This window comes from Pan troglodytes, chromosome 6 (genome assembly GCF_028858775.2).
Source record: "Pan troglodytes isolate AG18354 chromosome 6, NHGRI_mPanTro3-v2.0_pri, whole genome shotgun sequence".
NCBI lineage: Eukaryota > Metazoa > Chordata > Mammalia > Primates > Hominidae > Pan > Pan troglodytes.
In genome coordinates, this window is record NC_072404.2 from 43,688,348 (window position 1) to 43,702,856 (window position 14,509).

The 14,509-nt window shown below is 40.1% G+C and overlaps 1 protein-coding gene across 1 annotated transcript; it reads right to left on the reverse strand.

Annotated features, from left to right (window-relative positions):
- On the reverse strand, positions 1-11,021 carry SFRP4 (secreted frizzled related protein 4). Its single transcript, XM_519048.9, has 6 exons — positions 10,162-11,021; positions 8,441-8,521; positions 8,281-8,346; positions 6,188-6,386; positions 3,684-3,747; positions 1-1,732 (listed from the first exon to the last, which is right to left on the reverse strand). The coding sequence occupies exons 1-6, from the start codon at positions 10,670-10,672 to the stop codon at positions 1,547-1,549; spliced, it is 1,107 nt and encodes a 368-aa protein (XP_519048.4). The 5' UTR covers positions 10,673-11,021; the 3' UTR covers positions 1-1,546.
- Between the last annotated feature and the right edge of the window lie 3,488 nt (positions 11,022-14,509).

Sequence of the window (14,509 nt, forward strand, 5' to 3'; positions counted from 1 at the left end):
TTGACTATTGAGATGTTTATTCAGTATTGTCAGTGAAGAAACCACCTAAGTATCCAATAGCACAACAGTTTGTTGAGTAATGCATACTATGGAATATAACACAGCTGTTAGAAATGAGATGGTATCTGCTTTCTTGACAGGAAAACTTATCTCAATAAAGGGCCAGGCAAAGGAGGTAGGTTATGAAACACATGTATAGCAGGTTCTTAGTTTTATTTGTTCAAATCATTTTATAAGTGCATAAGAAACACCTGGAGAATAATATGCCAAAATACTAATAGTGATTACCTCTGTGTAGTGGAGAGTAGGATTATAGGATTTTATTTCCTTTGGGCGTTGTGCATTTATTGAATGCCTTATAGAGAATACATGCTTACTGTGTTAGCAAAAGGCCAATAAAATTGTTTTTTTTAAATAAATGCCTCCAATTGTCCACAATTATGAAATTTGTTGATAAAATGCTGCAAGATAAGTTCTTTTCTTCTGATTAAAGTATCCTAACTGTCAAGTAATTCTCATTTCAGAGATGGAACCTCAACTTTCCTCTCTGTACATTTATATTTAACTCCTCTCACATGCATTTAGGCAAAGAAAATATTTAAGCGAAGAAAACAAATTTTTGGCACTCACATGAAGGCCATTTTTAAGCTTGTCAAATTATTCTCAGGGTGGATGTCCTGGGAAGTAAGATGAGTGACATACCTCTCTTGTGGGTATAAAATACTTGAGCATTAGCCAACTAATTAGTACCTAACTCCTAATGGTACAGACAAATTCACTGTTTCTGGTGCTGCTTAAGAGGGTGTTGACAAGAAGCATCATGATCATGAAATCAGGTAACCAAAAAACAGGAATCCAGACATTGTCTGCCTTTCCTTTTTATTTATTTTTCTTTATTATTATTTTTGTTTTTAGAGTTTCTAGCTAAAAACAGAGCTGAAGTCATTGTAAAAAAGACACATTATAATTTTCCATATGCTACTTCTCTAGATTTTTCAAAAGATCCCCTTTCATCACAAAAATCCTTCTGCAGACCATAAACACATAAAGATCTTTTAGACATTCATTCCACTACTGTTCCTTCTTAGAAGCGTTATATTTTCGATCACATTTTAAAACATCACTAACATTGCAACAACAGATATCAAAAGGTAATAAAACATACTGTAAAAAAATTACGTGTTTTGTTTGAAATATGGCATTTATTTTACAATGCACATATTAGGTCGAATTGTAACAAGCATTATTTTCCCTACTCTCCTAGAGTATGCACACAGGTTACTCTGAATGCAATGCAATAAGCCTTTTCCACCAGCTTTAACTCACCTTCTGTACCAAAGGGCAAACCTACCACTATGGCTTGTGATGGCTTACAAAGAAAAACTGAAGCATAGCCTTAAGAAAAATGCTGCAAGATGTGTCTATGAAGAGCACTGCAGTGAGTTGTTAGGGCAAGGGGCACATGGCCTTACATAGACTGTCCCAGGCAATGCCCAGCCTCATCCTGTAAGGAAGTCGGAAGTCTCCGCTTTGGAAACTAGTTAGCTCACACTCTTTTCGGGTTTGTTCTCTTCTGGGCACTCCTAGTTTTAATGTTCTTCTTGGGACTGGTTGGTTTGGGAGCAGGAGGCTTTCCCTTTGGTTTGGGGGGATTACTACGACTGGTGCGCCCGGCTGTTTTCTTCTTGTCCTGAACTGTTCTCCGCTGTTCCTGCAGCCTCTCTTCCCACTGCTGAAAAGCAATTTGTAAACATGACTGTCAAATTATCTCACCCCTTTATGGTGCTCAGCTAATGTGAAAATTAAGGCAAGTTTTTCACTGTAATATATTAATGATGGTAACAATTGTAATAGCTACCCTATGTCAAGCACTTATCATGATACCAGGTGACTTGGAAAGTGCTCAGTGTGTGATGAAGTTTCCACATGCATTCATTTCATTGAAACAACAGTCCTTCCAAATAGGCACCACTGACAGGGTCAGGAAACAAGCCCAAAGAGGTTATTTGCAGTGCACAGAGCTGGTAAATGTCAGAGTCAGGATTCAAATTCACCCACTCTGACTCCAGAGCCTGAGGCTCTCACCCATGCACTTTTGACCACTAGCCCCATAATGCAACATTCCTACAGTGCAAAGCCTTCTAAAAAGGCTATTTCATGGCTACTAGCATTAGTTTACCCCATGTCACTGGGAAGTCAGGGGTTTGTTCACTTCATTCTCCCACATCCAAAGGAAGACAGAGGCCCCTTCTACACCTAGTCATCCGCTAACGTGCTAGCTATCCAGAACCATTGGGAAATGAGTCATTCCGAAAAATCAAGTTTCTCTGATAGAAAAAAATTTATTCTTTAAATAGCTCAAGTAAGGAACAATAAAAAAGTGAGTCCACTTGAATTGACATTGCTTTATATTAACACAGATGTGCCTGCTTGGCTAGAGTCTATTTCATTCAGCCAAAAGTTTGACCACAGTCATCAGCTGGGTATTATTCTATGCACTAGGAATGCAATGAAAAGAAAAACATTGTCCCCACTGTGCTATGACACACTTCTAGTCTATTCTAAAATAATAAACTCACTATGGTATGTTGCTATCATGTGGTGATATTTGCAAATTTCTACTGCAGTATATTGGAAAATATGCTGCCAAACTGAATGGTCCCCACAGCTATGATTATTGAATGCTTTCCTCTCGGCAAGCTCAGGTTCTCACGGTCTGCTTGCCTTCATGTATTGATGCTTCTAATCTACTGTAGTCCTGGAAACCAGATAACCAATCTTGCTAGAATTTCCTGTCTAATAGAACTAAGCATGCTCCTGAGCAGCTCATGAGTTTTTAGCTCTGATTTAACACAATAGTGTTTGGTTCTCTTATTCAGAAATGCACTGACTAGCGGAGGCTGTGTTCTAACTACATTCTCCATAACTCAATTGTTAATATATACTTTTCTCTTGCTTGGATCTCTTTATTGGTGCAAACTAAGAGAGCATAGGCAATAGCAATATGTTTTGTGAACCTGTAAACACAAATTCTTCTGAATATATATGACATATTTTGCAAAGAAGGGATGCTTTAAAAATTTAAAACCAATTACCTGGTGTCTTTAGATTGGTATAATTTCACATCTCTGTGAAAAAATTATTCTAACTCCTCTAATTGAATTACCAATATTTCTACGATGTTACCACAAAAATCATAGATTTGACTGCAAAACGATTACTTTTTGCATATAATTTTTGACAAAAGTCTTAAATTATTATAAATACAGGAAAAGATTCTGCTGTGTATAGTGATAGGGTAAGTTTTAGTACTAGATATTTCACCCCTCCAAATATATGTCAGTTTTAATCTCAATGGATATTAAGTCTGCTCAAGTATCTCATGGTTCACTAAAACAACTACATGTAATAAAGAAACAAAAGGCTCATTTAACTTGGAAATAACCAGTACCTTAGTATTGAACACAACTAAATCACCTTTGAAGTCGAATGATAGATTCCTGGTAAAAATTCTGAGTGAGAATAGCTACACTCTTAACGGCCTATTCAAAAGACAAATACTGTTGCTATTGCTGGCTCTTATGAGAGCTTGGAGATTAGAGAATGGGAAGAATTCCCCAACTCTAAAGAAATCTGTTATGTGCACTTACATCCATCTTCACAGCGTTATTCATAATACTTACTATGGATCTTTTACTAAGCTGATCTCTCCATTTTTCAACTAAGCAATTTTCAAGAAGCATCATCCTGAAAAAAAATTATCTTAGTAAACAGATTTTTATTACAAAAGTAAAAAGCTAAAAATACAGAAATTGTAAAAAAATTATTCAATAATCCTTTACCCCATAATCCACACATCCACCATTTATATTTTATTGGTGTTTCCTTTCATTCCTCCTTGTAACAATATTAATTATATTTATTAGATCACATTGTGTATTGAGATTATCTGCTGATCTGCAAATTTCCTTTTGTCATTATATGATCTAAATTTTCTGATGTAATTAGAATAATTTAAAAATATAATGTTAATAATATAATACTATGAATATGGATATCCATAATATATCTAGCCATTTCTTTATTGCCGAATTCCCCTTTTGCTTAGCTATGATTACCAGTATTGCATTGAATAACCCTGTATACAGTAGTGTGCACTGGCTTATTATTTTCTTAGGACAGATTTTTAAAATAGAATAACTGAGTTAAAGGGTATGTATTTTTTAAAAAGATTTTCAATGCATAGTGCCAAGTTGTTTTCAAAATGGTTGCACTTTCATCCAATTCACTAACATTAAGAATTAGGTGAAAATGGAATCTTATTTTTAATTGGATTTAGAATTAAGGAGATAATTTTTTAAATGTTTACTTACTATTTGTATTCTATTTGTATTACTATTTGAACTTCTCTATATCAATTTCTGTATATATATTTCTATATCGTGGTCTCAATGCTTAAATATTAATTTTATGAACTCTTTAGTAAGATTACTATTTTTTCATATCTTTTCAAGTATGTTTCTCAATTTTTATTTGCCTTTCTATCATTATTTGTGATTTTTATATGTATAATATTATGCAGTCAGATATGTGTATTGGTATTTTTCCTTGTAATTTCTTACATTACTTATATGTTTACAAATTACTTTTCTTTTCAGATATAACATATTTAGTCACCTAATTTTGTCCTCTTTTTAAAGTTCTTAGAATATTTATGTATTTAATCCATTTGAAAGTTATTGTAAAGTACAGTATAAAGTGAAAAGAATGTATTTTTTTACAAATAAGAATATTTTCAACATTTACCAAATAATACATTCATTTTCTATTGATGTGCCATATTTCCTTCATAATGAAAAGCTGTATTTTATGCATTAAAACCTGTTTCAAGAGTTTTTCCTCTGTTTCATTTATCTTTACGTCTACTATTGCATCACATGGTTTTAACAAGTGTAACTTTACACCAGGTTTGCGGGTCTCATAAGGCAGATTTCCTCTCTTACTTTCAGAATTGTCTTTACATACCCTTACCAATTTATTAGAATCATTTGTGAGGACATAAATCCCAATTATCCAAAACTATTTTTACCGGGATGGATTGTAATCCATTCATCTCTCCAGATAGAATGTAATGACTAACAACCTGGTATCCCCAAATGGATCTCTAGCACTGCAGCAGATGCAAACACCTTGGTAGAGATGAGTCCAGAATCACTGATTGCTTCTTTAGGGAGACAAGATATACGCAGAATCTGGCTTTAAAACCAAGAACTCAAGGTGATATCCATGTTGTAAGGAGGGCACCCAAGTACTGATAGAATACAGAAAAGTGGAGTTAGTTCCCAAAGATGTTTTTGGTTTCTTTTCAGAGGAATAGTCTTAGGTTATATCTAGAAGAAACAGATGAGCATTAACAGCAGAGAATGGGAGGGATGCCTTGTTATGTAAAACTGAGTGATTTTGCTGGAGAAGTATACTGCATCAACTTATGGGGCCCAACATGGAGGCTGGGCTCAGGAGTTTGACTTTATATTACAAGTAATGTACCAATATCCAAAAAAAATAAGAAAGAAAGAGAGGCCAGGGAGACAAATACACACAGCTAGAATTTGTGTGTATGTGTATGAGTGTGTGTGAAGCATATATTTATTTGTTTATACATTGCCTTGTGATGATTTGAATTGAGAATCACATATTTGATTCAGAAATCACCTTAAAGTGTGTGTGTGTGCGTGCGTGTTTGTTTGCAATACTCTATCAAATATTATGAAGTGTTTATACGGAAAATATGTGGAACTATAGTCTCAACTCCCTACTTACTTGATCTGTAAGCTATTAAAGTGGCCTTAAAAGTTCAGTATGTGCCACTCTAAAATTGTTTGAATGATTTGAAAAGAATTGTTCTTCCTTAAAATAATTGACTTGCCTGTAAATTTTGAAGTCACTTAATGAATTTTGAAATTGATTTTTAAAGACTCTATTCAAATACTCATATTTTGATTTTTCCTTCATTCTAGGAAGAATTAATTGAGAGAATATATGCTATTCAAACAGAGGCATCTGTTAAACTAATTTTTTTAAAAAGACTTTGGCATATTTTTGTTATATTTTTAAACCATGACTGCTAACTGAGATTGAGGTCTTCCTAACAGTGTGCATACAGTTCCTTTTGCCTCTTTGTGCCTACCTTGAGCGCCACTCGTAACACATGATGAGAACATCTTGATGGGGCAGGATGTGTGGACACTGGCAAGAAGAATTTGTAATGAGCGGGACTTGAGTTCGAGGGATGGGTGATGAGGACTTGAAGATCTCTTTTACATCCACCACCGTTGTGACCTCATTGCAGCCACTCCTCTGCACAGCTTTTATTTTGGCATGAATAACTGCAATTTAAAAATAGATAAAAGTGTTGTTGAAGGTTTTGGGGAAAAACTAGGGATGGTGTATTCATGCCAACTTCTGAGCCTTTCTTAAAGAATCACTCCTGTAATTATGGTTATGTCCAAGTGGCCTGAGTGCAGGCAAACAGCCCACACAGTCGTATGCTAAATGGATGGTGTCCTATATTGTCAACATTGTCTTAAATGTTCCGGGGCATACTGCAAGATAAGAAAGCAAGCTGAAAAGCAGGTTTTAGTCTTTCTCTGCCTTTAGGTCAGTAAAAAATTCACAGAAACATATATTTGTATTCTTCCTTGTGGTGATTTGAAGTGGGGATCATATATATTCAGATCAGAAGTCATTTTAAGGTTTGCATTGCTTCAATCACTCATCTGATGCTTGAGCTTCTTCTGTTTTACAGAGATAGTTATTAGTCATAACATTTTTGAACTGGAGGGAGTCTCTGAGGACTACTGTTCTCAATCTTTTAATTTCACAGACTGACAAAGTAGACCCATGGTGAGCAGAGATAGAACTGTTATTACAGATGGCTGTTAATGTCACTGTCTCTGACCAAGTTTTAAATGCTGGTTTCTGTGGTCTCTTGCTATTACTGCCTCCCGTAGAGTTGTAATCAGCCTAATATGGCTCTGTCTTGGATTCCATTTCAGGAAGCCAGTTTATGAAGACACCAAAGGACTTGAATACAAAATGGTTTCTTCATCAAGGTCGTTCCAAGGCCATAACACCCCAGAGAACGACATGACAGTGAAACTCAGATTAGTATCTCAGGCTGGATCTTGGCAGAGGGGGGACTAAGTAAATCAGATTAGGATGGTAGCTACATAGAGCAGGCTTTAAGAAAAAAAGCTACAGGAAAAGACAAACTACTTTTTGTTGTTGCTGAATTACCCCCATTGGCTAAATATGATTCTTAAATCTGATAGTTTTGTAACAGCTTATTTTTTTCAGATTTCTATATTTCTGTGATCCTCCTACTTTCATGTCTGATATATATCCTAAAGTTTCTTACTGATATAAAATTTCAATCTGCAAGATGAAAACTAAGTCAGCAAACAAAATAAGCATTTTCCCTAAAACCACTTTATGTTATTTCAGCAGAAATGATTTAAGACATGCAATGAAATATAAAGTAGGCAGCCCAAACAGACATTTTTAAAATGTCTGCCTTCTACATTTCTTTTTGAATTGAAAAAGAACATATGTTAATTAAATTTACTTTCAGATGACAATTGTGAAATTAAAATTACTTAAAACATTTCCAATTTCATGACTGACTTATTCATGGAAGAAAATGCTGAATGGTTCTTTCAAGTAAGAGAGAGGAGGGCATTTAAACTAGTTCAATAGTGTAACCATAGGATTTTGTGATTAACATTTTTTTCACAATTTATTTAAGATGTTAAATATTTGTAGCTAGTCACAAGTAAAAGGATATGCAGGCAGATCTTAATTGTCTGGGCCTATGGGCCTTAATTCTCTGACTCTCAGATAATCAGATCCATGGATCATTCTCCCATTCTTCCTGCAGCAGTAAAACCTCAGGAAGAGAACAGGTGGGGTGTGCCATCAGGGCTGATAAGCACTTCTCACCAAGACAAGGAGGATCAAGATGTCAAATTTTCAATCTGATGCATGTAATTGTTATCACCTGGGTCACTTCCTTTGTTTGCACTTGATTTATCCAGAAAAGCAAGACATTTTGCAGTTGTTATTGTGCCATATATTAATAGAATTCACATGATCAACTGGAAAAATAGTCAACCTTTTGTTTTCTTAAATTTGTGACTAGCTTTAGTGAGAGTGACCTTATTGAGATTCCAGCTTTGTAATGAACCAAGTCTCAAAAGTAAATGGCTTTAACAGATGACTTACCATAGCTGTAGTTTTTGCTGAGATATGTTGCCAAAGTTGGCTTCACCTTTTTACACTTGCACCGATCTAAAAAAGGCAGAAGAGGCAGAAAGTTGGAAAGAGAACAGAAATCACTCTGGAGAGGAGAAGTAGAGGGAACATCCACGAAGAAAGAACTCACCGGGGCTTAGGCGTTTACAGTCAACATCAAGAGGCCTTTCCTGTACCATCATGTCTGGTGTGATGTCTATCCACTTAACATCTGAAACACAAACAGGGCCACATGGGCGTGGTTGGTGATTTGGTCTGTTCACCAAGCTGGTATAAAGAGCCCTCTGAAGATATAAACTAAAACAGTATTGCAAAATAATAGTATTTAATGGTAAAAATGGGCCAGGCGAAGTGGCTCACACCTGTAATCCCAGCAGTTTGGGAAGCCGAGGAGGGCAGATCACCTGAGGTCAGGAGTTTGAGACCAGTCTGGCCAATATGGTGAAACCCCATCTCTACTAAAAACACAAAAATTAGCCAGGCATGGTGGTGGATGCCTGTAATCCCAGCTACTCTAGAGGCTGAGGCAGGAGAATCGCTTGAACCCGAGAGGCGAAGGTTGCAGTGAGCTGAGATTGTGCCATTGCACTCCAGCCTGGGCAACAGAGTGAGGCTCCATCTCAAAAAAAGAAAACAAAACAAAAAATATTTATATATGGTAAAAACGGCATGTGATTGTTGACTTCTCCTTTCATAATGATATCCAGGTCTTAGGAAAGAAATCCTCTGGGGGAATATTTGCCTATCCAAGCACAAATCGATGTGAATGTATATCCATTTAACCTCACTGGTATATACAACCAAACTGGATAAATCACATCACTCTCTCCCAAAGTCATATTTAAATGTTGATTTTCCAAGTTAACAGTTTATGTCAATCAAAATAACCAAAATATTTCCAAATCCCTACCTCATATCTTGGAGTGCAGAAACAGTTCACAGGTATATAACCAAAACCAAGTATAACCCTCTATTATTTATATAATTTAAACAATAAATATGTTTTCTTTCCTAAAACTCTAAATTAGAGAGGAGTTTCCATTTACCCTGTTCACTTAACCACTCCTCCTTCATGTTTAGAGCAATGCTCTGGGGTATAACTTCAGAGATTCCAGCACAGCAATATCATAGTCTGTTTAAATGTGGGGTAACCTGGGTCAGATAAAGCCTGGATAAAAGAATGCAAAAATATTCCTAGGTTTCATTTCAAGAAGTGAATTTAAACCTCTCCTTCTTTTTAGAAAAGCAGTCAAATGACCAAAGAAAAAAGAAGGAGGTGGAAGCAGAGATGGGGTTAACTAAAATGCCACAGTAGTTGGCTCCGGGTCAATGACTATGAAACAGACCTCACAATTTTCCAGGGAAACTGCAATTACAAATCTCACTCCTGGTGGGAAGCAATGACCATTACTGCTTTTTCAGAAAAAAAACTTTTTAAGAAGTAGCGCTAAATGGAACGAGTATTGGCACCTGCCTGGTGAGATTATTTTGGGCATTAAATGAGTGAATAACGTGTAATGTGTTTAACACTTGCTCAGACACCTAGCAACACCTGTTTACTGCTATTATCATTTCTGTTATTACTATAAATGCAAACATCATCGAAGGCTCCCTTTGTAAGCAAAATCTTTTTTTTTTTTTTCTTTATGGGGTGCAGTGCTCTCCGCTAGCTCCTAAAATTCCTATGGGAGAAACCAGACTTTTTCTGAAGAAAATGTTTCCCCCATTCTTTCCCACCTCCTACAAGCCTCAGACGCCCCTGGCAGCCTTAGGTGTGGCCGCCCAGTTCTCAATTGGCAGCCACAGCCCCGGGCGCCTCCTCGCCTCCCTCCATCCTTCCTACGGCCTCACCCTCCGGGAGGTCCGTGACGATGGCTTCAGGCGAGATGCACACGCCACGGTCATAGACAGGCAGCTCGTCGCAGGCCAGGCTTTCGGGCCAGCTGTGGTTGTACATCTTCATGAGGGGCTCGCAGTCGTCGCGCGCGCGTTGGCACACCGACTTGCACGGCTTGATAGGGTCGTGCAGGAACTCCAGGGTGCAAATGGGCGCGTACATGGCACAGAGGAAGAAGCGCAGCACGGCGCTGCAGTTCACGTCCACCAGCTCCTCGTACTGCTCGATGGCCAGGATGGCGTTCTCCTGCGTGCTGTGGTGCAGGTGGTTGGGCATCCGCGTGATGTTCCAGGGCATGTGCCGGCACATAGGGATGCGCACCGCCTCGCAGGGCGCGCCGCGCACGCCCAGCGCCAGGTGCAGCCACAGGCACAGAGCCACTAGGATGGAGAGGAACATGGCACTGCCCTCTCGCGCTGCGACCCCGGCAGACAGAAAGCGCCCTTCTCTTCCTGCCACCCTCATCTTTCGCTGTCCCTTCGCCGAGGAAGAAATCCTCTGGGGCGCAGGAGAGTTTCTTCCCCCAAACTCCAGTCGGCAGCAAAGCGGGGCCGCGGGGTCCGGCCGCGGAGCTCCGCCGTCTGGCACACAGGGCACGAGCAGCGCCAGCTCTCAGCCTTCGGGGCGCGAACCCGCCCGGGCAGCTCCAGTCCCGGACTCCGCAGCTCGGAGCGCAGCCAGCCACGGCCATTGCGGGATCCTATTTATCCCGACACCTCCCCTGACGTGGGCTCGGAACGCTCCCTTGGCAGCTGCAGCAGCGGCGCGGGCTCCCCCTCGGCCGCCCCACCCCCAGGCCCGTCGGTGCAGAAGCGGTGACATCATCCCCTCTGGGCCGCAGCCCAGGGCTGGAAGCCTGCTTTCCCCCTAAAGTCCCTCCTTTTTAGTCTGGCCAGTCTTTTTTCTTCGGACCAAGAAAAAGAACCTCTGGCAGTTGTTTTCGACACCGGATACAAGAGGGTGCGGGAGAGAATTTCAAGAGAGAGAAAGACACTCTGGCTGAAAACTGAACTTTGCTCCCTCTGCCTTAGAGTTTTTCCAAGTATAGAGTTGGGGGAAAATAGGAGCTTCTGCTGCCCTCTAATTCTGAAATATATTTGCTTTCTCCTGTAGGGGGCATGAGGAGCGCTGAGGACAGTTGGGACAATGTCCTGCAAGGCAGGCGAGAGTGCAGTGAATGTCAGAACAGGAGGGTCACATTGTATAAATCACTCCCACTCCACGCTTAGTTGTGTGGAGTGTGGTTTGTTGTTGTTGTTGCTAGTAGACAGTTTGGGCCGAAATTTTTCCAGTATAACACTTGGTTTGTTTCTGCTCCAGGAAGTTAACAGAACTGGGGGAAGGTGTGCTAGCATCTTCCAGCTTGAGAAATGTCTTCTAACATTTCCTCTTCCTTCTAACTCCCTGTTCCCCTCTGCAGCATTAGTGGAACCCAGGAGAAAACATTGGGCACCACAATCTGAAAGGTCTCCCCTGCTCTGATCCTTCATGCCAAAGGATTTCCACCTCAGCAGCCTAAAATCTTGATTTTTGATGTGCTCAGAGACTGTTGCTTGAGTTGAGTAAGAAGCTGTGTACTATGGGATGCAAGTATGTATGTTTTGCTTTCTCTTTTATCTTACTTGCTTTAGGAAGAGGTAGTCCAATTGCTGGCTCAGCTATCTACAGAAAAGGGAGGCTTTATTTATATGAGATTGATGTATATCAATCTTCAGGTGGTAAGACTTCTGGTATATGCTATTTATTAGGGCATCAGCAATATGGAAACATGTTTTCTGAATGTTAATCTTTAAAAACATAGTTTAACTTGAATTTAAGGCACATGGTTTTTCTCTCCAAAGCTTAAACCTACACAATTAGTTTAGTTTTAACTGAGGATTAAAACTAAAGACTAAGGATTAAAACAGCTGAGGAAACAACAAGCACAAGTGACATCTATTGGGAATTTACAATGATCAAGGTATGAAGCTAAGAACTTTAAATGCATTATCTTATTTTTTAGGGAACATGAATTAAACGTAGTAAGTGAAAAGGATAAATGAGACAAATACATTTCAGGATTCATCCAAAGAGTCTGGTTCTTATTTAGGGGAAGCCCAGGGTGTTCTTACACTGCCAAGCCACTCTAGAAAGGTAATCTAGTTCCTATAGAACCAGTCTCCACCTCCAAAGATGCCAAGCCAGGCTAGTAAAATATCACATGAGGAGGAAAGCCCAGATGACATCTCAAGCCATTTCTAGCAGTAAACTCCAATGAGTCTAAACCCTTCACTGAGTGAAAAAGATTTTCAGCTGGAGTTCCTACCTGGGGAGCAAGAGAAAGAGCTGAACTACCCTACACTTTTCCTATGAATCTGAGCAGGGCAAACTCGGAGAGGGCTCAAATTTCTGCAGCCAGTTTGAACCTGCTGCATCTGTTTAACTATGTAAGTACCAAGTCACAAAGTCTTATGGGCTCCCCTGATGTTCTCTGAGGCATGCCCTTTAAGAAAAGGTAAGAGGAAATGAAGAGCCCTTCTTCCTAAAGCTCTGTGCCTGCCCCACTCGGCCCATTGGTAGTGTCTCTGGTGGTTGGACAGACAGGGAGCAGCAGAGAAGGATGCATCAGGAAAACCTGTCAACTGTCCCTCCTCTTCGGGACCTCCAGGGAGGCTGTGATTCTAGAACACCCTACTTCAGCATTCAGTCCATTCTTTCCATGCCTTACATTTATTTAACAAGGCTCAGGAAGTTGCCTCATTCAGTGGCTTCTCTCTGGTGACTCCTTTTGGTCTCCTCAAGTGCCTGTTCTTTGCCCATCCTTTAAATGTCTGGAGCTCTCTGGGGCTCCATCCTAATCCTTCTTCTCACACTCAACACTCCCCTGAACTCCAGGTTTTCTCACCCCCAACACTTAGGACATTTGGGGCCAGATAATTTTCTCTTCATTTGGGAGGGGGGAGGTGGCTGTACTGCACATTGTAGGAAGTTTAGTAGCATCCTTGGCCTCTACCCACAAAATGTCAGCGGTAGCCTCCTCCCCATCTACATTGTGATCATCAAAAATGTCTCCAGATATTGCCAAATGTTTCTTTGCTGGGGAGGGGGATGCGGAATTTCCCCAGGAACCACTGTTCTACTCTTCGGCTTCATTTACCACCTATGTACCTATGGCTTCCTAATCCAAAAGCTCTGCTGGTTTCCAGAAGTATTTATCCAGCTGTCCCTTGGATATTTCCACCTTAATACTCCACAGTCAGCTCAAGATCAACCAATCCTAAAATGAATTGATCATCTCTCCTCACTCAGGACTGGATTCCCAGTGGCCCAAACCAGAAACCTCTCTCTCTGAGTTGAAATGCTTCTCTACCGCTCCCAACTGTCTTCCACCCTTTCCATGACCACTCCCGCTGCCTTAGCTGAGTCAGGATCATCTCTTTCCAGGATGATAACAGTAGCTTCCTCCTCTCCCTGCCTTCCCTCTGGCCCTACCCTTTCTGTTGTCTAAGTGGGCTTTCTAAAGCATATACCTGATGATGCTCCTCCCTAGCTTTACATTGATCGATAGTTCCCACAGTCCTCAATATCAATGACAAATTCCTTAAAATGAGTGCTATGGCTTCAGAGTACTCCTCTACCTTGTCCTTGAACCCCAGCATTATTCTTTCCTTGTCCTTATGCCCTTCATTCAGGAATGTTATCTCCCACTTTCACCTGGCTCAATCTTAATCATCCTTGAAATGCAGTTCAAATGGAAAGACGCTATACATTTTTTTAGTTCCTTTCTTTTTTCTTGATTTCATACTTTATCACTATATTTTTAGAGACAGGGTCTCGCCATGTCACCCAGGCTGGATGGAGTGCAGTGGCATGATCATAGCTCACTGCAACCTCTAACTCCTGGGCTCAAGCGATCCTCCCACTTCAGCCTCAGGAGTAGCTGGGACTACAGGTGTGTGAGCCTCGCTCATTCCATATTATAGATCCGAACATTACATAAATATAAACCCAATTAACCTTGTTCTTGAAGAAGCGAAACCCCCCAGACACCCAAACCACTCGGCTGGTGGTATTGCCAGGCGATGGGAGGAGCAGTCTCACTGCAATGTGACCTTGAGGCTATGCCCATGAGTCCTAGGCCCAATGCAAGGGGCTGTCTACTAGTCTCCTAGACTCTTCACTGGGAATGGGACCTGAGGAGCGGCCATGATGAATAGCTAGTATCATTTCTTCAGGAAAAGACCCGTCTTTCCACTTTTAATTTGGAGGAAGAAGTTTGCAATTTTGTCGAGGGGCAATGTAGGCGGGGCAAACGTTTGCACA